Source organism: Ursus maritimus, unplaced genomic scaffold (genome assembly GCF_017311325.1).
Source record: "Ursus maritimus isolate PB19 unplaced genomic scaffold, ASM1731132v1 scaffold_34, whole genome shotgun sequence".
NCBI classification, from domain to species: domain Eukaryota; kingdom Metazoa; phylum Chordata; class Mammalia; order Carnivora; family Ursidae; genus Ursus; species Ursus maritimus.
In genome coordinates this window covers 23,742,761-23,769,045 of record NW_024426008.1, presented here as the reverse complement: position 1 = coordinate 23,769,045, position 26,285 = coordinate 23,742,761, and the positions used below count along the sequence as shown (strand labels likewise).

Sequence of the window (26,285 nt, the reverse complement as noted above, 5' to 3'; positions counted from 1 at the left end):
AACTTAGAACCAACTACCTGTTAAGAGAGCACACTGGGAAAGCAATGAGTATGAATATAATTGCTCTGGAAGAGGATCAAGAACCAACTTACAAAACTGTCATTCATCTACAATTCAGCTATCTAGTAGGTTTATCTATGTATAATTTATCTAGAATCAGAAATTCTAGAAAAAAAGAAAAGACTATGGGTAGCCATTGTCACAAACTTGATCAATCAGTTTTCTAAAAACTAGAAATACTGAAACAGCAAATTGAAGATGGAAGGATAAATGAACGCTGACAAAAAAGGAAAAAGGCAAAGAAACCATGAAAAGAACAACTTATGACAGGCTGACAATCTGGAGCCATAAAGCACAGAGGTGACAAGCTTCCAGCCCTGGCCGACAGAACCTTCTACAGTGATGGAAATGCTCTGTATCTATGCTCTCACACATGGTAACCAGCAGCCACATGTGGAGGCTGTACACCTGTGACAAAAGAACTGAATTCTTAACTTTGTTTACTTTTAACTAATTTAAATCCAAGGAACTTCATCTGACGACAGACTATTTATTGGTGTGCGCAGTTCTAGACCCCAGCATTTCTAGAGCATCACTGAGCCTCACGTTGTTCATTCACACAACAAGCATTTATAAAGTCCATGCTCTACGACAGTGCTAAGCTCTGTGTTAAAATACATGATTTTCAAGATTTTGAGATGAAAAAAAAAAAACAGTTTCTCCCTTCAGAAGACTGCTCAGTTGACTTGAGAAGTAATTATGGAGTATGATCACAGCACTTCACATATTTACAAAGAGATTTAACATATACTTAACCTAATGGCAAATAAATGCTCACTCTGCTTACTCTTATGTGCCCAGCCCCTAAGGCAGTGCTAGCTATATTTGGCACTAAATGCTTGTGGAAGGCAGTAGAAGGGAGAAAGGGAAAGGGGAATCATGAAGGGCAGTGCAAAGATACTGGCAGAGAGGGGGAAAAAAGGAGAACCAGGGGAACCAGTGGAAACTGTTCTATCAAGAAAGCCAAGGGAGTAAGACAATTTAAGAAAGAGTACTCAAGAGTATCAAATGCTAGGGGTGCCTGGGTGGCTTAGTCAGTCAAGCATCTGCTTTCTGCTCAGGTCATGATCCAAGGAGCCCTGGGTCAGATTCCCTGCTCAGTGGGGAGCCTGCTTCTCCCTCTCCTTGGGCTTCCTCTCCTTCTGCCAGCCCCCTCTGCTTATGCTCTCTCACTCTCGCTCTCTTTCTCTCAAATAAATAAAATCTTTAAAATATAAAAAGAGTATCAAATGCTATAAAGAATTCAAGAAAGGATGAAATAATGAAAAATGTGATGTGTCTATAATACATACTCTCTATTATATACTATTAAGTTTTCTTTCATACTTAGGAAGAGTGTATTTCAGAAATATTTTAAACCATAATGGCCCCGGGGGGGGTGGGGCTGTAATGTTTTAATTCTTAAAGTAAACCTTCAAACCTTTACAAGCTGAGTCCGATGACTCATTCCCCAAGGAGTTCAGACGATGAAGAATTGGCTGTGTTTTCTTCCCTACCATAAAAAGATTATAAAGAGTAGCATATGTCCCCTTACCCAACTCCATTTCTTGAACTTCAGAGCATTTGTAATCAATTGAGTTTACAGAAGGTTGACCTCTGAAGTATTATATATTCTTCCCCTTCAAATTTATATTTTAGTGTAAAATTTATATATAGCACATACTGAACAGAATATAAAAAAATTTATGTTTTAGATCTGCTGCTACATGTCAAGAGAAGCAATTCAGTGGAAGAGTCACTGGTTTACCAGTGATCTTCAGTCAGCAGGAATCAGCCTACAGTTTTTTCAACTATATTCTCCTTCGCCCCTGTTCTCATTTCCCTAGAAGAATCACTGCATATGACAGGAACAAGATCAAGGTCATCCTGCGGTAATTTAACTGCCTACCAGGCAAAACTCAGTACTCTTCTGACAAAGTTAACAGAATTCAGAATCTCTACATTGTCATCTACAGTGCTATGACAAAAAATAACCAGATGTGTGAGGAAACAGGAAAATGTGACCCAGAGTCAAGAGAAAAATCTATCCATATAAACAGACTCCATCAATCCTGATGTTGGAATTAAAAGATAATGACTTTAAAGTAACTACAGTAAACATGATGAAGAATCCACAGGAAAAGGTAAGATCCTCCTCATTCAACTGAAAGGAAACAAAACTCATTGAAACAAAGGCTGATATGAGTTGTTAAAATACTGAGTATTTCCACAAAGTTAGCAAACAGGCCTCAGTCCATGCCACGCAAGTACATGCCCACTGACTGCCAGTGTCACAAAGATGTAACAACTAAAGGATGAATTCTTGGCATAAGGGGATACCAGGATTCTGTACTGATAATCGCTATCACACTTCATTCTGCACTGGTTTTTAAGTATTTTGAAAATCACTCCTGAGTATAAATATACACAAGATATACATAAACATACTATAAGTTATGTCCTCAGAGAGTCTCACCAATCATTGACTTCATGGGCTTTTTAACAGATAACTGATATCCCAGAGTTACCTTCCCCCACCCCCACCCCCACTTAATTTGGGATATTAGAAGCATAACAGTAGGATCTTGAAAACAGATTAGTATTTCTGATTAAATATTCTTAATGGGAAACATCTAATTCATAATGACCAATTCTGAAATATGTAAATATACTTAATGGCCTAACAAATATTAAATACTATATACTACATAAGGCTTCCCTAAGAGCCAGGGAGGAAGATAAGGAATAAACTGGTATTTATTAGCATTTTTTATGTGGTATTAGGGAAATAGACTAAGAATTTTAATTATAAATTATACTAGTACTTCTCATCTTCTAAACATTCTCAATCCTCAAATAATGACAAATGTTGGATGCTTACCATTAATCCTATTCTTTCTTCAAGCAAAAACTAAAAGATGGCAAAAGTCTTGCCATATTATGCCTATAAGCAACAGTTTAACCATTATCTCTAATTCCATATGACTCATATTTTTGGTAGTGGGCAGGAAAATAGTCAGTTAAAAGTCCAAATATCGTGTCTTCTCTCAGTGCAAGATTACACAGCTTATCTCCAATCACATTTCCAACAAGTATGCATTACAGGTGCTAATAGTAATACTGCTCTAAAATGCAATTATTTTTCTCAAGTTTTGAGAAAAACCTTAGAGACTCCCAGTCACCTGAACTTGTGTATTAAAAACTAGCACCTGACTAAAACAAGCACCACTTAGTACCTGACACGTTAAACTTGTACAAGATGTCAGGGTTTCTTTTTTTAAAGCCTCTTTTTCTATCCAATCCCAAAGGCCCTACAGTTTGCCAGCGGGTAGAGGCAGAAAGCCAGACTTGTGCAGACCGTCCACAGACATTCCACATTCCTTAGGTACCAAGTTACACTCTTGAAGCTCTATGTTGAAACTGCATCTGAGGTAAAGAGTAACCTTCTGACCAAAGCGATCATAACTCGAACTCAACCCTCTATAACCCTGATCACACTGAAGCAAATAACAAAACGTTCTTTTTCTTTGAAGAGAATACATAAAAAGATAGACCAAACAAGGCAAGACAAGACCCAGCCCCTTGCATACAGTTTTGACATGTACCAGTATCTGTACGGTATTCTAACAAAAGAAATAGTGAGAAAAGGCTTTTATTAGAACTGTGAATCAGAATTTAAAAACATGGGCATTACATTCATACTGTTCAATATATTCACATACTACAACCGTATAATTCAGTATTTAATAAGACCACAAAGTAAAAAGTCTTTTTCCCCAAACCTGTGGCCTACCCACTTAGTTCTCATGCCGTTTCTTACACATTTTTCCAGAACAATACATATTCTAACACTACCAGCTCCTTTTTTTTTTAAAGAACTATTAGCATTACTATACAGAGTACACTTTGCTTTTTTTTTTTTTTTTTTTTAAATCCAACAACACATTTGGGAAGTTTTTTCAGTAAAGAGTGCCCTCGGGGCCCCTGGGTGGCTCAGTTGGTTGAGCATCAGACTTCTGATTTCGGCTCAGGTCATGATCTCAATGTCATTAGATCAAGCCCCACGTGGAACTCTGCACTGGGTGTGGAGCCTGCTTAAGAGTCTCTCTCTCTCTCTCCCTCTGCCCCTCCACCTCCCTAAAAAAAAAGTGCCCTTATTTTTTTCTACAGATGCATGCTGTTCCCAATATGTGGAAGTAAGAAAAATTTATTTAAACAGCTCCCTACCGATTGACATTAGGTGGTTTTTGATCTTCTGTTATTGTAAACAATGAAAAACCCTATAAACATGTCATTTGAATTATTTGTAGGATTAATTCCTGGAAGCAGAAATGCTGGACAAGAAAAAAACCATGAGCATATGCAACTTTGACAGACCTCGCTTAATCAATTTCCATAGACACTGTATAAATTTACACTCTCACCAGCAACGTATAAAGTTCTCCTCCACCTGATCTCCTCCCCGACAGTGTGTTACCTAACTGTTCATATGTGAAAATCATTTATCTGATCTTCTAATGGAGATCTCTTATGTCATGTATTAACTGGAATACAGAAAACGAAAACGACCTGATTATATTCTGTGTCCATTTGTTCTATTCTTTTTCTTGCTACAGGAAATCTTCATCTGTTGTGAAAATTGGCCTTTTGTGATATTCACTGGAAGTATATTTCCTTGTTTTCACAGTTTGTGCTGTCTATTGATCATACTTACGGTGTTTTTTTTCCCAGTTTCTTTTTTTTAACTTTTATATAATCTAATTTATCAATGTTTCCTTTCATAAGAATTTACTTGCAGGCATTTTGACAGGAAGATTTTAATGACTCCTAACAAAATGAATTTTGAATTAGAATACCTCTTTTGCTAATATTTCTTATCATTTTTTAAAAGCAAGTATTATCAATAGAGATAAGAAATACTGGCCATTTTGATGCACAGAAGACTGGAATATCACCATTATAATTTCATGATTGTATATGACTGGGCACAAAACAGCAAAAGGTTCTTGGAGGTCCAATTTTAACTCTGGATTCGGTTAAAAAGAATTGTTAAAAAAGAAAAAAAATACTGTAGTCAAAAACTTAAAGTTAAAAAATACACTTTTAACAAGATCCACACATCACAGACAACTAAAATGTCAAATGCAAAGCAATTAAGGAAATGAAGCCAAACTACATATACACTTATTTTTTCTACCGATATAGTTTTTTTTTGTATTTTGGTATTTCTAGCCTTCTATCACAAAACCTTTATTCATATGAGATCAGAAAGCTTAACTTTTTTCCAAGTACTCACATATTTCCCAAAATCTTTGAAGGTTTTGGAAACAATGGCACTTTCTCTTTTCCTCAACTTGTGCGATTTTTATCAGTCTCATTTCAAGTAATATGCACTGTATGTTGGTCATTCAAACAATTTTAGATCTTACCAAAAACTATGAATTTCTGAATAAAATTATGGTTGGTATACTCAATTTATAGGCTTTATTAAATAACTGAAGTATAATAATGTACCATCTAAGGGTTAATCAAGGATTTAGAGCTAAAAAAAATTATCCTCAGTGAAAAAACTGAAATCAACTTTCCTACTGGTCATGTGATTAACGAAATATATTATATATTGTCATCACAAAATGCTAAATTTAACCAAAGTACTATACCTCATGATGGGTGCTTGCAAATCCAATATTTTTCTCATTTCTAAGTTTAATGCTGGAGCACACTGTTCATCCTTAAAATGGGGTGTCCCCTTCATTTGTGGACTTCCTCTGAAAAAAAAAACAGCGAAAATACAGGATTAAAAAGATACTGAATTCTCCTCCACTTTGTGACTCATATGTACCCAATCCTATAAACAATCAAACTTACAAATCAGGCATTAATCCTTTAGCTTCTCAAATGGAAAACAGACTTAAATTTCATGATAGTAGAGATATCAATTAGATAAATGAATTTAACCAAGGTAACTTGTGTTGGGGAAGTGGAAGTAGAGGGAGAAGAGCAAAGAATCTTAGGGGGAAAAAACACAATAAAAGCAAATTCTCAAGAGAACCCATAGACATTTTTAACGACTGACGGCCCTTTCTGAGGTGGGCAACTATGGGAGGTATGTATCTTTCTACACAGGGCATGTCTGAAGTGATCCAAATCCTCATCTTACCTTACCCCACACCTCATCCTTGATTCCCCTATCGTTTGGGCATGTATCAGAATTAAGGTCAATTCAGGGATGCAACAGAAATACTTCACATAAACCTTGGTGATAAAGAGCAAAATGGCTAAATCTGGTAGCTCCTTCATATTAATTGGCTAACCAAGAATGGTTTTTATTTTTTTATTTATTTTTTAAAGATTTTATTTATTTATTTGACAGAGAGAGTGAGAGAGCATAGGCAGGGGAAACAGTAGAGGGAGAGGGAGAAGCAGGCTCCCTGCTGAGCAGGGAGCCTGACGTGGGGCTCAATTCCAGGACCCTGGGATCATGACCTGAGCCGTGGGGCTTGATTCCAGGACGCTGGGATCATGACCTGAGCCGAAGGCAGACGCTTAACCATCTGAGCCACCCAGGTGCACCCAAGAGTGGTTTTTAGATCAACAGCAACATCACTGAGCCACCACGCACAACCCCTCCAAAGAACTATTAAATAGTTTTGGAATCTATCTCCACATGGCATGGGGCCATTCTTTCCCAGTATCTGTGCTGGGTTTAATAGCTATCTGTCTCTTCTCTCATTATTACCTATCACTTACTTCTGGCAACAATGAGCCTGCCATTTCTCCCTCTCCAGTAAACCTATGCTATTAAGTGTCAACGGTCTAACACGTTCAACAGCTTTGAAGGTTCCTGGCTTTGTGAAAATTATTTTGATACTTGTCTGCTTACTTTCTGGTTTTAGATTATTTTGCATATAGAAGCTTGATGGTGCTTTATCTTTCCTGCTACTGCCATGACCTGGAATATTGGATTCCTTCTGTACGCCTGAATGGCTAAACTGGTTAAAGTTAAACTGCACAGGTTCATGTTCAATTAACGTGCTTGCTGTGATAGCCGCTAAGGAGGACACCATGAGTTATTAGTTTACAGAACTCGTATCTGGACTGCTAATCACACACACACACTATAATGAATTTCCTGAGACATTCTTCACGTACACCTAGTTTTAAAGTTATTTTTCAAAGTAATACATATACATAATTCAAACAAAGTGCTAGAAAGCTTATGACAAAGGGAAAAGACCAGTAGTAGTCTTCTATTAGGACACAACCAGCTTCAGTCCTTTTTACCTATTACCTTCTTCTATTCCCCGCATGGTTTTCCACAGAACCCTCACACTGCTTCAGCATCATTACTTAGATATTACCTACTAAGTTCCCATTCTCATGCTCCGTTTTCCCCCATCCTCCTAACATAATAATACAAAAATGTTTTCACTATGATGATTACATAATTTTTGCTTCAAGAAGTATTAAGTGATTGGAGGCACCTGGGTGGCTCAGTCGGTAAGCGTGTGACTCTTCGTTTTGGCTCAGGTCATGATCTCAGGGTGGTGAGATCGAGCCCCACATCCGGCCCTGTGCTGGGTGTGGAGCCTGCTTGAGATTCTCTCTCTCCCTCTGCCCCACTCGTGCTCTCTCTCTCCAAAAAATAAAAATAAAACATAAAAGTATTCAGTGATTACATTTCTTTTCTTACATAACTTGTTCATTTTCCTGAAGTTAACTTCACTGCATGCTTTCATTTGCTTGGTTTTCTTCAAACTTATACTGAAATCTTCTCTGACTCCTTAACAGCTCTGACAAAAAACAAATTATAATCTTCTATGTGGTCAAACCTGTCACATAACCTATTATTTCCTCTTCCCCCCAGGCATCCCTCCTTGGTGCCCACTGTCCTACTAAGTCTAATGCACAACAGCTGTCATCCTGATATTTTCCTTTGTCATTTCCTTGCTTCTTTCCTATGAGCCTTTATTATTTTTTTTTTATTCCTCTTACGTGGGTCATGTATTATGGCTTTCTGGAAAGGTGTATGTGGTGTAAATTTATGATTCTCAAGTCTGGTATGTCGTTATTTTGATACCTGAGTATTCGGGTATAAAATTTTAGGCTGCACATCCCAACACAAAATAATGCTCATGCAAAGCAATTTATTACATCAAAAGATTATTACAATCAAAATATACATCACAAGAAATAAAATATTATGCAGCCCCCCCCCAAAAAGGAAATGTGGAAGAATTCTTTCAACTCCTTGGAATGATCTCCAGGATCTCTCGTTGAGTGAAAAAAATTAAGATGCACAACACACTGTAATATAATATGCTACATTTGTATGACAGGGAAGGAAATACAAATGTTTAAATGCATGTGCTCATATTTTAAAAATGAAAAGGAAAGCCAAAACTAAAATGAAAATGGCTATCTCCAATGGAAGACAGAATACAGGTAAAGAATGCTACATTTTTTTAAAACTTTGGGACATGAAAGTATTTCATGTAATAAACCAAACTAAAATTAAAATCAATGACAAAAACCAATCTCCAAAAACAGGGAAGAAACTTAATTGTACATCGAGCTACCAGCACAACTAACATTTCAAATAGTATTGTGTGCACTCTTAGTGGAAAATCTCCTAAGGATAAAAATCCTGAAAGAAACAAACTGTATTCAGTAATAATACAATTATTATTATATTATATATATACAATATGTCATATTATAATATATAAAATAGTATATATATAATATTGTTATAGTAATAGTGACATTATTTTGGAGTTACTATGTATACAACAGGATAAAGCAAGTAAGTGATTATGTTTACATTATTAGGAACCAAGATTATCAACAAGAGAAAATATACAAATGTAAAACTAGAGAAGTAAAACTTTAACTTTTAAAATTTTTTTAAATTTAAAAAATTTTTAAACCTTTAACTTTTAGTTTAATATTTAATTTGAATAAATATTAATATCACAATATATTTTTCTCTAAAATTTACTTTTTATCTCTGTACACTAAAAAGTCCCAAAAGCAAATACAACCAAATAATAATTAGCACCAAGTCCCGGTCTTCAAAATTCCATTTTGCACAGAAAGAAACCAAAGCTCTTCGGAGCGCTGACTTACTCCAAGACACGAGCAAGAAATGATAATATGAGCCTTGGGGCTGACAGCAAGGATGTCATTTAAATCACACCAGTTTTATGGGCTCCCCCAACAGGCTAAAGATGTGACAATCTGATGTGAAAGAATGACTGCAATTGATAAGAACTCAAAAATGTAAAAACCTCTGCATTTATAGCAATACTAAAAACACTCATTAGCCGGTTACCTCTGGAAGTTCTGAGAACACAACTCATTACTCTAAGAAAAGGGAAAGAAGCATCTCTTCATTTCACGGTAAACATCAAATAGGTAATGAAAGAAAGTTCTTTACATAACGACAGCTACAGAATGCAGAAGGAATGGTAGAATAAAACAGAAATCACAATTTTGTTATCCCTATCAAAATAGCAAACCCAGGGAATTAATAAAATGAATAAATGCACACAAAATCATTAGGTAAGAAGTAGAAACTTAAGACATATCCTCCAAATGCAACAGATCCTGGTTTGAACAAACCAATTCCTAAAAAAACAGCTTTGCGTTAAAATGGAGAAAAGAACGCAGACTAAGTACCTGGTGATATTAATAAATTACTAATTTTGTTAGATATAATAATATTGTAACTTTGTTTCTGTAAAATGTCCACTTGTTACTGATAAAACTATTCAGGGCTGAAATGACACAGTATCTGAAATTTGCTTCAAAATACCAAAAGCATACATGCCTAGGGAGAGACAGATACTGGTAACTACTGAACGTGGGAGATGGGTTCAGGGTTTACCACTGTACTGTTCTCTCTAGTGTATGCTTGACAAATTCCTTAACAAAAGTTCAACCCAATGTATTTCTTTCAGCATTTTAAAGGCTTTCCACCAATGCCTCTTAGACTCCAATGTGTGGCGTGGAGTTCGAAGACATTTTTTTTTCTTTTAAAGATTTTATTTATTTATTCGACAGAGATAGAGACAGCCAGCGAAGAGGGAACACAAGCAGGGGGAGTGGAAGAGGAAGAAGCAGGCTCATAGCGGAGGAGCCTGATGTGGGACTCGATCCCATAACGCCGGGATCACGCCCTGAGCCGAAGGCAGACGCTTAACCGCTGTGCCACCCAGGCGCCCCATCTTATTCACAGACTATTTCTGATGTTTTTCCTGTCTGGAAGTTCTTAGGATTGATCTTCCTTTGATTTCTAGACAGTTTTAAAATTTGAGAACACACTTTTTTATAAGTATGTGAACTTAAATCACGGTTTGCATGGAGCACCTGCAAGCTGGTCTTTAGTTTGGGTCTGGGAAATTTAAGTCTTTGTTTCCTTAGCATACTAATTCTCCACTTCCCTCATCTCTTTCTGGAACTCCTGCTAGGTTAGATATTGGATCTCATATTAACCTCTAATTCTCCCCTTTTTTCTCTCTTACTGGTAGAGTTTCTCAACTGTCTCTTCCAATGCTTCACTGAATTTGACATTTCTGCTTTTGTCCTTTCCTTCCAGGAACTTTCTCACCCGCCTCCCCTTTCCTGGCACAGCACCACGTTTCTTCTTTTAATTAAGCACCTGAGGATGTGAATTACCATTTCCTCAAAGTAGCTTTGTTCCCTGCATTGTCTGCTTCCTTTGAGCTTCCTTTTTTCTGTTGTGTGTCTCTTTTTCATACTGGAAGCTTTCCTAGGATGACTAATAATCAATCCCTGGCTGTTCCTTCATGTTGAACAGGTTAACAAGAAAGAGACGGTTATGAGCTCCGTGTGTTCAAGCTGGGCTTGTCAACTGGTAACGGCCAGCTGGCACTTTTCTTGAGGACTTCAAATATCAGAGCCTGCTGGGTCATTTTTCAGGAGTGATTTAATTTCCTGAGGAAGGATTCCTCAATCCTGCCTGAGATAACTAAGCATGGAAGCTGGAAGTCTAGAACCAAGCAGGGGAAGAAAGCTTGACATCCTACTGTTCAATATGACAACTTTCATCTAGTCCCCACCTTTAATTTAGCATCTCATCCTTGCCCTACTGTGTCTGCAATCCCTCTGGCTTAATTAGACAATACACTTTCTGTCACCTGTGATGCAGAAACGTAAAACTCCTTATTCCTTATTCAGCTTTTTAAACCAATCTCCCTGTTTACGGTCCCTGGCTCACTCCTACATTCTATAGTACTACTGCATCTAATTCCTGGGTTTTTCCATGGTTTTGTAGATCAAACGAGTTGCTTTTCTTTTTCTTCTTTTTTGTATTGTTCAAATTGAAGTACAGGTGATATAAAATGTTACATTAGTTTCAGGTGTACAAAACAGTGATGTGATAAGTATACACATTATACTGTGCTCACCCCAAGTGTAGTTACCATCTGTCACCATACAGTGCTATCCCAATGCCAATGACTCTATTCGCTATGCTGTGACTTTCATCTCTATGGCTTATTCATGCCATCACTGGAAGCCTGGATCTCCTACTCCCCTCACCGTTTTGCCCACCCACCCCCGGCTCCTCCCAACCCTTGGTAACCATTAGTTTATTCTCTGTATTTATGGGACTCAAACAAGTTGCTTTTTATCAGTATCATGTGAGTAACCTTAGGCTCTTGGGTTTCATATTCTTCCTTATCCAATTTTTAGCCCAAGGGTTAAAGATACCTCTAACTTTCATCAAAGAGTAAAATAGTATTTCGACTTTTTATTCTGTTGGTTATTTTCAAAAGGAAGGATGAAGAAAACCTTATCATAATCTTCAAACTGGAAGTCCTCTATTTTTTTCTATATAAGTACTCTCATTAGAGCTAAAGTATTACAAGAAATTTTAAACAAATTTAAGCAAATCCTGACTCTTCAATGACTCCCATTATAAAATTAGAGTTAAATTTCACACGGAAGTTTCCATCTCTTCTTCCAAACATAATAAAATTTAGTAAAATATTAAGAATTACATTAATTAAAAAATCTAAATTTCTGATAGACAATATTACTTACAGTTCAACAATAATTTGAGAGTATAGTATCAGACTTTTGGAAAGGAATCATGGAAGATGAGACTGGAACAATAAAATCGGGTTATAAAAAGTACTGGATGTCAGGAAATATAGCAATATATTGAGCATTTACTAAGTATGAGTGTACAAAATGTTCTGCACACATTATCTCGAACGTTTATAATCCTTTGAGACAGGCATTAGTTTCCCCCTTTTTCCAGAAAAGAAACTAAAGCTTAGAAATATTAAGAATTTTGCTCTCGGTCACAGAGCTACTAAGTAAAGGAACTGACGTGTGAGCTTGTGGCTTCAACTTCAGATCCTAGGCCACTGAAAACTACTAGAGAGTTAAGGAGACTAACAATAACTTCATCTACAGAAAGAAATGGACTGGGGATGGAGTGGAGAGAGGGAGTAGCATCTATAGATTAATTAGGAGACTGTCAATAAGAGTACATGAGGGAGGCCTGGGCTTCCACAGTGGCAGTAAAAATGTCTTTTCAGCCCACTTTATCCCAGTGCTTTTTTTTTTTTTTTAAGAGATTTTATTTATTTATTTGACAGAGAGAGAGAGAGACAGGCAGCGAAGAGAGGGAACACAAGCAGGGGGAGTGGGAGAGGAAGAAGCAGGCTCCCAGTGGAGGAGCCTGGTGCCGGGCTCGATCTCAGAATGCTAGGATCATGCCCTGAGCCGAAGGCAGACGCTTAACGACTGAGCCACTCAGGCGCCCCATCCCAGTGCTTTTTGAAAAGAGATAATAAAAGCATACTGAGAATTATAGTTCCTGTTTAGTAACAGGCTTGTCAGAGACAGACAGGTACAATCACAGTGTACACATAACTGGTTGTTATTCAAGCTATTGACAAATAATACATTCTTCACTCCTGGGCAGTGCTTTCCTGCCCACTTAAAATTAGGTTTGGTCATGTGATTGACTTTGACCTATTATAAATCACAAGAGGAAACTACTTGTGTCACTTTAGGCAGATGCTTTAAGAGCCAAAATTGGTACACAATGCTATTTTATCCTCTACCATAGGGACATGGCCTATGTCAATTCATATAGTATACTACATCAAATAACTAATAGTTAAGACTGGTCCAGTAAAACTCCACAAATTAATAGTTCGTGATTACTCTTCGTGTATAATTTTATTAACTATGTAGTCTGAGGAGGAGAAAGAAAAAGGAATGAAGAAAATGAGCACAGTTTAAGAGACTTGTGGAACACTACAATCCAGACCAACAAAGGTATAACGACAGTCCCAAAGACAAGGCAAGAGAAAGGAGCAGAAGAATATCTGAACAAATAACAGTTGAAAAAAACAAAATAAAACAAAGATAAAAATCTAACCATCCCATAAGTCCAGAAACTCCAAGTAGAATTTAAAAAGATCCACACCAGGATACATCATATTCAAAATACTAAGAGACAAAGAGACTCTTGAGCAGCAAGAAAAGTGAGTCTTCATACACGACAAGGGAGCCTCAATACGATTAGCAGTGTCTCATCAAAAACCATGGAGGCCAGAGCCACTGGGGTGACAGACCTCCAGTGCTGAGAGAAAAAAGTCAACCAAAAATTCTACACCCAGAAAAATTACCCTTCTTTCAAAATAAAGGAGAAATTAAGAGATTTCCAAATACAGAAAGTGAGAGAATTTGCTGCAAGTAGACCTTAACTACAAGAAACTATAAAAGGAGTCCTTTAGGCAGAAATGAAAGGGCACTAGACAATAATCCAAAGCCACATTAAAAAAAAAATGATAAAGGTAGCTACAAAGGTAAATATAAAGCCAACAGTGCTGTATTTTTGCTTCAGAAATCCACCTTTTTACCTATATAACTTAAAAGACTAATGCATAAAATAATAATTATAAATCTATGTTATGGGCACACAATGTATGAAGATGTCATGTATAACAAAAACATAAAAGGGGAGGGATGGATATGTACAGGAGCATACTTTTTATATACTATTGAAGCTAAATTATTATTAATGCAATTCAGGTTGCTGTGATTCTAAGATGTTAATTGTACTTCTCAAGGTAACCACTAATAACTAAAACATATGCAGAAAATGAAATGAGATAGGAACCAAAATGGTACAGCATGAAAAATCAAACACAAAAAAAGGCAGTAATGGAGGAACTGAGTAGCAAAAAACACGTGACACACAGAAAACAAATAGCAAAATGGCATTAAGTCCTTATCAGTAATTACTTTAAATATCACTGGATTAAACACTCCAATTAAAAGACAAACACTGTCAGGGGCGCCTGGGTGGCACAGCGGTTAAGCGTCTGCCTTCGGCTCAGGGCGTGATCCCGGCGTTATGGGATCGAGCCCCACATCAGGCTCCTCCGCTATGAGCCTGCTTCTTCCTCTCCCACTCCCCCTGCTTGTGTTCCCTCTCTTGCTGGCTGTCTCTATCTCTGTCGAATAAATAAAATCTTTAAAAAAAAAAAAAAAAAGAAAAACACTGTCACAATGTTGTTCAAAAAAAACAAAACAAAACATGATTCCATTTCTAAGTTTTCTGTAAGAGACTTACTTTAGATCCTAAGACACAAATAGTTTGAAAGTGAAAGGATGGAAAAAGATACTTCAAATAAACAGCAAATAAACAGAGCAGGGTGTTTTGAGTAAGACCTGACAAAAACACTTTCAATCAAAAATTGTTACAAGACAAAAGAAGAACATTACAGACAATCCTCAACTTACAATGACTTGACTTACACTTTTCCACCTTTACAACAAAGTGAAAGTGATACATACTCAGTAGAAACCATTTCTTGAATTTTTATCTTTTTCTGGGCTAGGGATATGCAGTATGATAATAATCTTGTGATGTGGGGCAGCAGCAGCAAGCCACAGCTCCCAGTCAGCCAGGTGATCACCAGAGTGATCACTTACAAATGATACACTTGCAAAAACTCTATACCCATACAATTATTCAGTTTTTCACTTTCAGTACAGTATTCAACAAATTACATGAGCTATTCAACACTTTATTATAAAATAGGCTCTGTGTTAGATGATTTTGCCCAACTATAAGCTAACCTGGGTGTTCTGAGCACATTTAAGGTAGGACAGGCTAAGCTATAATGTTTGGAAAATTAGGTACACTAAATGCATTTTCAATTTAAAATATTTTCAATTTGTAGTGGATTTACTGAGATAAAAATCCCATCATAAATCAAGTAAGATCTCTATATGTTAATAAAAGGGTCAATCCAGCAAGAAGGTATCATAACTACAAACAGATACACATACAACAATAGAGCCCAAACATGTAAAGGGAATACGGACAGAACTGAAGGAAGAAACAGTTCTACAATAACAGCTGGGAATTTCAATATCCCACTTTCAATAATGGACAGAACCTGACAGAAGATCAGAAGGGAAACAGTGAATCGAAACACTATAAACCACTCAGATCTCAGGCTCATACGAATATTCCACCCAGCATCAGAATACATGTTCTTTCTCAAATGCACATGAACATTCTCCAGGACAGAACATACATTTAGCCACAAAAATGCCTCAATAAATTTAAAAAGACTGAAATTATACAAAGTATCTTCTCTGACCACAACATATCAAAGGCAGACATCAATAACAAAAGGCAAACTAGAAAATTCACAAACATGTAGAAATTAAACAACACCTCTTAAACAACCAGTAGGACAAAGAAAAAAACAAAAGGGAGATGAGAAAATACTTTGAGACTAATGAAAATGAAAACACAACACCATGCGATGCAGTAAATGCAGTGCTTAGAGGAAAATTTATAGCTAAAATGCTTACATTAAAGAAGATCTCAAATCTATAACCTAATTTTACACCTTAAGGAACTAAAAAAAGAAGAGCAAACTACACTCAAAACCAGCAGAAAAAAGGATATAATAAAGACTGGAGTGGCTATAAACAGAACAGATAAAAGAGAAACAAAAGAAAATAAAATCAGTGAAAACAAATCAGTTCTCTGAAAATATTAATAAAGTTGAAAAAAACTAAGGAAAAAAGAAGGCTCAACTCACTAAAATCAAAAATAAAGTGGGAATATTACTAGTGAATTTGTGGAGAAATAAAACAGATTATAAGAGAGTCTACATATTTAGTGAACTTAAATCCCCAACGTCTCTGGACATAAATTATCTTAAATATCTAGCAAAGGCAGATTGTGTTTAATATTATGTTTAATAATTCAGAAGGCAGACTTGACAACAATAACATGCAACTTATTAAGAACAGGCTAAGTCATTTTTCTCATTCTATAAACACACAAAAGGATAAAAGGTGACTTGAAAAGCAGCTTTTCCAAAGTCACTGTCAGTGAAAAGTAAAATCGGACCAGAACCCAAGTAGCTCTAATTTCAAATGAAATCTCTTCTCCCTATTGCTATTTATCTGAGGTAGTTAACATCAAGTCCAATATCATTTAAAAAGTAGGAAAAATGAAATCAAGCTAGTTCTAGAGTTTGGTTTTACTAATATATTTTTCACAAATTAAGCTTCCCAGCTTTCATTCTAACGAATGCAAGGCATTCATGTCAACTGGTGGCCTCCAAAGGGCAATAAAAAATGAAATGTTTCCATAGGGTAGGTCAATTAATCAAACTTCCACGGCCTTGAGGAGGAAGCAGTTTCCCACAAAACTGACAAAAATCAAAACTCAAACTACAGTACTCAGAAATTTGTTACAAAAATTACAGAGAAGTCTTAAAAGAAAAAAAAAATGCCTGTAATTTATGTCAAGTATGCTTGATAAGGGCTAAATAATGTGATGCTAAAAACTGTCACTACACAATTAAACTCAACATTTATTTCAACAAACTTTATTATGCAGGAGATCTCAAATACTTTCAGTGCCAGCCAAAGAAAATAACAATGTGGTACACAATCTGATGGATTTCGGAGATGGAGGGGATGGACAGGAACTTCAAGAGTACAGCTAATTATACAGTATTTCTCCTATCAACGTAACTTCCCTAAATCTGATCTTTCCTTCCAAGTATAGCTCAAATCCTAAATACAAAATTCCCCTGACAACCTAGCACTTTCCCCTAATGCTATTACCACTTCTGGGGACATTCATTCACTTGGCATTTGCTGCTTTCTATCGCCCTTATCTCTAAATTGTTCTCTTCATTTGCATCTTACACCTCTCTAGCACCTCGTACAAATATTAGGAGGCATACAAGACAATGAAGAGGAATCTCATTCCAGATCTTTAAATCTTTTTTCCCCTATTTTATTGAGGTATAATTGACATAGAATCTGTGTAAGTTTAAGATACAAAACATAATAATTTGATATATGTGTGTATTATTAAGCAATTACCATAACAACATTAGTTAACAATCCATCACTTTGTGATGAGAACTTGTAAGATCTGCTCCCTTAGCAACTCAAGCTTTTTTTTTTAAAAAAGATTTTGGAACGTGCTACACTTAATCTAATAAATTCTGGCAATCGTAGATGAATTCTGGGACCAAGAGGCTTTGGTTCTCCAATCATAGCTATGAAAAGGCTCAGAAAGGTTTCTTTCCTCACACTCTATACCTCATGTGTCATCATTTGTAGTCAACACAATTGTTTAGTAGGATATCAATAATCAAAGTATTTCTGGATGAAATAAAATAATGATATCTGGTTGTGGTAAAACGCATTCCAATAAAAAAAAGATATAAAACTGTTCAGGTTGACTGATGGGCAGGTGGCCACTTTATTATTATACTAATAGAGAAACTAGTACCAAAGTAGCCCTCCAGAAACAATAAAAGAAAACTCGACAAAACAGAGGCAACAACTGTGTTGAGACACTGGATAACAGGAAGCACAAAACTGTGATGAAAAACAAAAAAACTGCTCTAATAGAAGTCACTTTCCAGACTACCATGAAGGACAGGAGAACCCAAACCTAGTATGACAATCTTGTTCCGTTCAGGGAAGTAGAAGTAGCCATTTGTGGAAAAGAGTACCAGAGGCAGAAGATCCAGAGAAAGGCTCCCCTGGAGTCTTTGTGAATACTAAGCTGTGTAAATATATGGTGAGAAACCCACTGCCTGCCAAAGAATAACTGCCAGGGTTTGGGGCTACAAAGCTCCGACAGGGCTGGGAGACATTCCAGTTCTGAGCAGAGACAAGAGACCTTGCTAAGGACTAGGACATTCCGTGGACAGCTCAGACAGGCTCAGCTAACCTACAATAAAGGTTGAACCCACCTTAAAAACATACAAACAAACTTCAGAAGGATCAAAGAGACCTACAATTTGACATTCAAAATAATCTCAACATTCCCTAAAGGAAAAGAAGAAAACTCAGACATTCGATAATATCACACAATTTCCATTATCTGATATAAAATCACCAGACATGTGGTATGACCCAGCAATTCTACACCAAGGTATTTATTTACTCAAGAGATATAAAGCTAACTGCAGAGCAAACTGGGATTGGAATCTAAAAAAAAAGCAGACAAGGGGGCACCTGGGTGGCTCAGTCAAACTTCTGCCTTCAGCTCAGGTCATGATCTCAGGGTCCTGGGATCCAGCCCCACGTCAGCCTCCCTGCTCATTGGGGAGCCTGCTTCTTCCTCTCCCTCTGCCTGCCACTCCTCCTGCTTGTGCTCCACCCCCCTCTCTGTCAAATAAAATCTTTAAAAAAAAAATTTTTTTTTAAAGCAGGTAAGGTTGACAATTTCACTTTTCATTGCTTGTTTTCATAAGAATATAGTCATGGATTACCAGTGTAAATATTTTTAAGTGCTATGGGATTGTATGTGAAGGATCAGCTACTTCTTGGGTACAAGGGAGAATTAGCTGAGAGAAAAGCTTTAGATGTAAGATGTTTGACTTCAGCTTCTCAACTACCTCATAGAGCTCTGTTATGTAAAACATGCAGTTGGGGGGGCTGCACCAAGTAAACAAACAGCAAATGAACAGACATTACACAGGAATTGTGGTTTCAGTGCTAAAGGTAGGGGAAAAGTAGGTTCTAAATGCCAGGCCAGAGCTTGGCCTTCACTTTGTGGTGACTGGGGAGCAACAAACGTTTATAAGGGATTAATATCTCAAATATGCAGAGAACTCCTAAAACTCAACAACAACAAAAACCGGGGCGCCTGGGTGGCGCAGTCTTTAAGCGTCTGCCTTCGGCTCAGGGCGTGATCCCGGTGTTATGGGATCAAGCCCCACATCAGGCTCCTCTGCTAGGAGCCTGCTTCTTCCTCTCCCACTCCCCCTGCTTGTGCTCCCTTTCTCGCTGGCTGGCTCTGTCAACTAAATAAATAAAATCTTTAAAAAAAAAAAACAAAAAACAACAACAACAAAAACCAAACAACCTGATTCAATAAAGGACTCCAACAGAGAGAAAACACTCAACATCACTAATCATTAGGGAAATACAAATCAAAACTAAACAAACAAAAACAAAGTGTTGACAAAGATGTGGAGGAATTAGAATCCTTGCACTCTGTTGGGAATGGAAAAGATACAAACACTGAGAAAAATGTTATAGCAGTTCCTCAAAGAATTAAAACCAGAATCACCATATAATACAGCAATTCTACTCTGGAGTATTAACCCAAATAAACTGAAATCCAGGTCTCAAAGAGACCTGCGAACACACATGTTCACAGCAGCATTAATCACAACATAAAATATGGAAGCAACCCAACTGTCCATCAAAAGAGGAATAAATAAGCAAAATGTGGTACAGACATACCAGCTTTAGTTCCAGACCACCACAATAAGCAAATTTTGCAAAAGGCAAGTCAGATGAATTTTTTGGTCTTCCAGCACATATGAAAGTTGTATTTACACTACACTGTCATTTTTTAGGTATGCAACAGCATTATGTTTAAAAATACAATGTACATACCTTAATTTAAAAATACCGGATTGCTAACAAATCCTATCATCTGAGCCTCCTGCAACTCAAAATCTTTCTGAGGGTGATGGCTGACTGAACAGGGTGGTGGCTGCTGAAGGTCAGGGTGGCTGTGGCCACTTCTTAAAACAACAATGAAGTTCAGTGCATCGACTGACTCTCTCTTTCACAAAACTTTCTCTGCAGCCTGCAATGCTGTTTGATAGCTTTTACCCACAGAACTTTCAAAACTGGAGACGACCCTCTCAAACCCGGTCACTGCTCTATGAACTAAGTTGACCCGATATTCTAAGTCCTTTGACGTCATTTCAACGGTCTTCACAGCACCTTCACCAGGAGTAGATCCTACCTCAAGAAACCACTTTCTCTGCTCATTCATCAGCAGCAACTCTTCTGTTCCAGTTGTATCCTGAAGATCGCAGCAGTTCCGTCCCATCTTCAGACTCCACTTCTACTTCTAGTTCTCTTGCTATTTCCACCGCTTCTGCAGTGACCTCTTCCTCTGAAGTCCTGAACCCCTCGAAGCCATCCGTAAAGACTGGAATCAACTTCTTCCAAATTCCTACTAATGTTGATATTCTGATCTCTCCCCGTGAATCATGAATGTTCTTCATGAAATCTACGATGGCGAATCCTTCCCAGAGGTTTTCAATTGACTTTGCCCAGATCCATCAGAGGACTCACTATCTACGGCAGCTACAGCCTCAAGAAATGTTATTTCTTAAAGAAGACGACTTGCCAGTTGAAATGACTCCTTGATCCATGGGCTGCAGAACGGATGCTGTGTTAGGAGACGTGAAAACAACACAAATCGCACTGTCCAACTCCATCAGGACTCTCGTGCGATCAGGTACAGAGTAAGTGATATGCGAAAGGAATCTTTTTTTTCCTTAGCGGGTCTCAACAGTGGGCTTGAAACATTCAGCAAACCATGCTGTGAACAGATGTGCTGTCCTCTAGGCCCTGCTGTTCCATTTACGCAGCACAGGCAGAGTAGATTTACTCTAATTCCTAAGGGCCCTAGGACTTGGGAAATGATAAATACGCACCTGCTACAAGTAAAAAGTCACCAACCGCATCAGCCCCGACCAGACGATCGGCCCGTCCTTGGAAGCTTTGAAGGCAGGCGCGGACTTCTCCTCTCCAGCCAGGAACGTCCTAGATGGCATCTTCTTCCTGTGGGAGGCTCTCGCACCCACACTGAGAATCTGCTGGTCAGTGGAGCCGCCTTCGGTCATGAGCTCGGCCAGATCTTCTGGATCACTCGCTGTGGCTCCCACAGCAGCACCTGCTGCTTCGCCTTGCACTTAATGCCACAGACACGGCTTCCTTCCTAAACCTCACAAACCGATTTCTGCTAGCTTCAGACTTGTCTTCTGCAGCTTCCTCCTCTCTCCCCGCCTTCCCAGAATGGAAGAGAGTCAGGGCCTGGCTCTGGGTTAGGCTTTGGCTGAAAGGAATGGCGTGGCTGGTTTGGCCTTTTATCCACTAAACGTTCTCCACGTCAGCAGAAAAGCTGTTTCACTTTCCTATCGTTCTTGTGTTCATGGAGGTAGCACTTCTCATTTCCTTCAGGAGTTTTCCTTTGCATTCACAGTGTGGCTAACTGGCACAAGCCTCCTACCTTTTGGCCGATCTCAGCTTTTGACATGCCTTCTTCACTAAGCTTCACCATGTCTAGCTTCTGATTTTAAGTGAGAGACATGCAACTCTTCTTTCAGCTGAACACTTACAGGCCATTGTAGGGTTATTAACTCACCTGATTTCAATGTTGTTATGTCTTAGGCAATAAAGAGGTTAGGGAGAAAGACAAGGAAATGGCCGGTCAGCAGAGCAGACAGCAGACACACACAGCACTCATCACTGGAACTCACCATCGTTCATGAGCACAGTCCATGGCACCTCAGAACGATTACAGTAGTAAAAGCAAAGATCACTGATCACAGATCACCATGACAAATAAAATTTAAAAACCTGAAATACTTCTAAGAATTACCAAAATGTGACAGAGACATGAAATGCACAAATGCTACTGAAAAAAGGACACCGACAGATGTGTTCAACACAGGGGTGCACAAACCTGCAATTTGTAAAAACACAGTATCTGTGAAGTACAACAAGGTGTGCCTCTATATGCATATAATGGAATAGTATTCAGCCAAAAATGTAGGGAATTCTGAAATATGCTACAACATGGATGAACCTTGAGGACACTATGCTGAGTGATATAAGCCAGACACAAGATAAACACTGTATGATTCCACTTATATGAAGTATAACTGTATACTCAGAAAATGGTTAGGATGGTAAATGTTATGTGTGTTCTACCACAATAAAAAAAAAAAAAAGGACATAAAAAAGTTCACTCATAGGATCTTTCTAAAATTTTATCATTCCAGAAAGTAGTGATGCACACTGTTAGTGGTTTTGTATCATTAGAGACAGGTGTTAAACTGATTTAGAATAAAGTTAATACAGACTTTTAAAAAAGAGTTTCTGAGATAAGAATTTACATTATCAAGTCTGTTTTAAAAAATAAATCTGCTAGCAATGCAAAGGATGGATTTCTGTAGGTAGGAGAAAGAGACCAGAGGAAGAGAATGAGTTAATAAATAAGCTTTTCCAATAGGCAAGGAGAGGCCCTAAAGGCCCCTACTAAGACAAGGGGAGTGAAACACAGAGAGGCAAATTCTAGAGACGCTGAAGAGCTATCAGTCAATACAACACAACTTGATTACCAAACAAATATGAGAAATAAGGAAATAAAGACTCCAAGGTTTCAACCTTCCACAACTGTAGGAAAGATTATGGTAACTGCAAAAAATGTGAGAAAAGCAACAGCATGTGGCTTCCTTGGAAGGAAGAAGATGAGTGAGGCTGAGACATGATGAATCTGAAGCTGCCTGCAGACCTATCTAAATGGATCTGTCCTAGAAAGGTGAGCATGAAACTCAAGAAAGTAGCACTAAATTAAAGAAACAGACCTGGATCCCATCCACATGTACTAAATAATTAAAGCCAGGTAGAATGTGTAGAAGGGAACTCAGAACAAAACCCTGGGGAACACTAAAGCACTACCGTAGGTACTGTACCGCAATTCATGCACTGACTTCATCTTAATGAAGTAGAAAGCATTCGCTCTATTGCTCAGATGAGTAAAATAAAACTCAAAAGACAGCAACATAATTAATCCTGCTAAGGAAAACCACAGAAAATTTTTAAGTAAGGAAATGGCAATTAAATTTTATATTAAAAATTCATTTAGGGGAAAACCGTAAAATATGTTTTAAGACAATATTACAATAATCCAGGAGAAAAGAGACAAAACCCAAAGCAAAGGAGTGTTGCTGGGGACTGGGAAGAAATGCAGACATGAAGGAGACACACAAGGTTGAATAAGTAGAATATACAAAAGGCAGAATACACTGGACAGGATACAGATGGGCGACTGAAGTTAGAGAGCGAGAGGAGTAAACAGACTCAAGTAAATGGTGGTACCATTTACCAAAAAAAGGGATTTGGCCATAGGCTTTCCCAGGGTTAAGTTGCTTAAAAATCGGAACATAATTTTTCATATTTTTACACGTAATAAAAAAATTCCCCACTTTTTTCTTTTTTTGGGCAGGCGGTGGTTCATGAGCATGGGGATGGGAGGGCCAGAGGGAAGAGAGAATCTTAAATAGGCTCCATGCCCAGCACAGAGACTGACGTGAAGGTTGATCTCACAACCCTGAGATCATGACCCTGAGCTGACATCAAGAGTTGGATGCTTAACCAACTGAGCCACCCAGGAGCCCGCCAACCCCACTTCTAATTTTTAAACTGTAAGTTATTAGGTAAAACTTAAAATGTATTCACAATAATATTACTAACTTTCTTACCTGCTAAATCTCTCCAATCCAGAATTCACTTCCCCTGGTATGTTCTGTTTCCTAGTCTGAGATCTTTTCAAATGTCATCTCCTCAGTGAAGACCCTGACCACTCTATTTCAACCTAATCCATTTCCCTACTTTATTTTTCTCCATAGAAACGTTATCACCTAATTTGTAATGTATTTTCCTTATTTATCACCATCTACTAGAAGAGTAAGGTTTTTCATCTGGTTTTCCTTCCTTTACCCCCCGATACCAGTGGGTATTCCCAGCATCTACAACAGTTCTGGAGCATCAAAAAATTCAAAATTTAAATGAAAAGATGTATGAAAAGATGTATGGATCTTTCCTTGAAAGATGTAGTATCCTTATCACCAGGCCTTTTATATTTAAAAACAATTTTTTGTTTACATTATCACACATTCAGAAAGCCTTCAGTCTGATAAGAACAATGTGATTTTCTGATGTGAGCAGAGATTTTTTAACACTTCTATAATTCTTTGCATTTGGGTGCCAATGTTAGAAGTATGGCCAACAGGGGAGTAGTTTTCAGTGCCCAGAATTTATACAACATCACTATCAATCTTATTATTATTATTATTACTAAGTGCTCATACAATTATGATGTAAGCTAATGGACACAGAAGATGTAAAGTTCAATACACACCTACATTTATAGAATGTATATTGAAATTAATACACAAAATGTAATATTTGAGGAGATCAAAAGGAATCAAAATTTTTAGGATAACTGACATATTTGTCAAGTTTAGAAACTGAATTTATAACAAGGTACACTGTTAGAAATAACACTCTAAATCTATAGAGCCTTAAGGGGAAAAAAAGCAGTTAAAGTTTATTTTCCAAAAAACACTAAAAATTTATTAGCAAAAAGGAAGTAACAAATGTTGAGGGAAACTTTCACATCTCTATTTCAGACCTTTTCTCCTCTAAAGGTGATGTAATTTCAGTAAATGTGTTGAGATTAGAAACTGCTAACCTCAATGAGCTATCCTCTACCTGCTTCCCACCTGACACTACTTCATTAAGAGTCAGCTAGGAAGAAGTCTCAAAATCTAATAAACAATGTTGGGGGTAAGGAAAAGGAAACGAGAGATTTGAGTTTGTTGATTTTTTTTTTTAAAGATTTTATTTATTTGGGGGGGGAGAGAGAGAGAGAGAGAGAGAGAAGAGAGAGTGAGCACGAGCATGGGGGGGGGGAGAAGCAGACTCCCCGCTGAGCAGGGAGCCTGATGAGGGGCTCCTTCCCAGGACCCTGGGATCATGAACTGAGCTGAAGGCAGATGCTTAACCAACTGAGCCACCCAGGTGCCCCAAGAGGTTTGAGTTTGGATGGTTGTTCTGGAGTGGGGTTTTTTTCCCCATGAAGATAATCTCTAGATCTTCTTTAATATTTGATAATTAAACATACTGAATTTTAGTATAACTTTTTTATTTTTAGAACTTTGTCCTCTTACTAGTAAGGCAGATGTCTGACAAAAGAGGTTGATAGTAAGAGTGGAAAGACAGAAAAAAAAAAGAAAAAAGTCTCTATTAAAGTATATATCATGACATATTTGTTAAAATTATTCTCATTATAAAATTAAACATGATTTGCAGTTTCAAGATCTACCACACTCATATTTAAATACAAACAAATCAACACATTCTAAAGGTATATACAAGTTATTTCTGATTTATCCCTGGCAGGGTTTCCTCCATAAATTTCAATGCAAGTTCCCAGATATGAAAGAAAAAGCCAAGACGGATCTTTAGTGGACAACTGTGTCCAATGGTCTGTGTAGCTAACACAAAGGGACATTTTAATATAGAATGAAATGTACAAAAAGATCAAACAAGTGAAACATTAATCAAAGAGTAAATGACCTTTGAGGCATTAAGAGTCATTTGATAGGACTGCCCCCATTGTTGAAAGCTGACTCCCAATATAAGGAGGAAGGATGCTGGAAACACCACTATGTGGAAACTATGAAAGATCACGGGGACATCCGACCTGTTCTCGGGTGGAGCATAATGGAAAATGATATACAGTCTAAGGTTAAGATGCTGTCACATAATACAGGGAAGTTGAGATACTCCAGAAAAACTCATGTGATGAACTCATAAAATTCAGAGAAGAGAAACAAGAGACAACAGTGTTTCTATAATTGAGAAGAGCAGGACTAACTACTGGCCTCAATTATACCACCTCTATTCTTCACAACCATTACATATATAAACCCCTCCAGATCATTTCTCCTGTTTTTGATTCACTACTCCCTAAAAAACCCCAAAGTAGCAGATGACCTGGGCATAAATAGGACTGAGGCAGTAAAGTATTGGTGGTTAAGAGCATACACGTGGAAGCTACGGCACTTATGTCTGAATCATGGCCATAGCACTTACTG

General features: G+C 37.5%; 1 protein-coding gene across 4 annotated transcripts in view; it reads right to left on the bottom strand.

Moving 5' to 3' along the window:
* Positions 1-26,285, bottom strand: part of RIC1 (RIC1 homolog, RAB6A GEF complex partner 1) — a 136,501-nt gene that overhangs the window by 52,415 nt on the left and 57,801 nt on the right. For all 4 annotated transcript variants that reach the window (XR_005831860.1, XM_040620312.1, XM_040620314.1 and 1 more), the window contains exon 4: positions 5,700-5,807. Coding sequence is in view for 3 of the 4 variants with exons in the window: in XM_040620312.1 (XP_040476246.1) it covers positions 5,700-5,807 (108 nt within the window). In the remaining variant the exon portion in view is untranslated. The remainder of the gene's footprint in view (positions 1-5,699; positions 5,808-26,285) is intronic.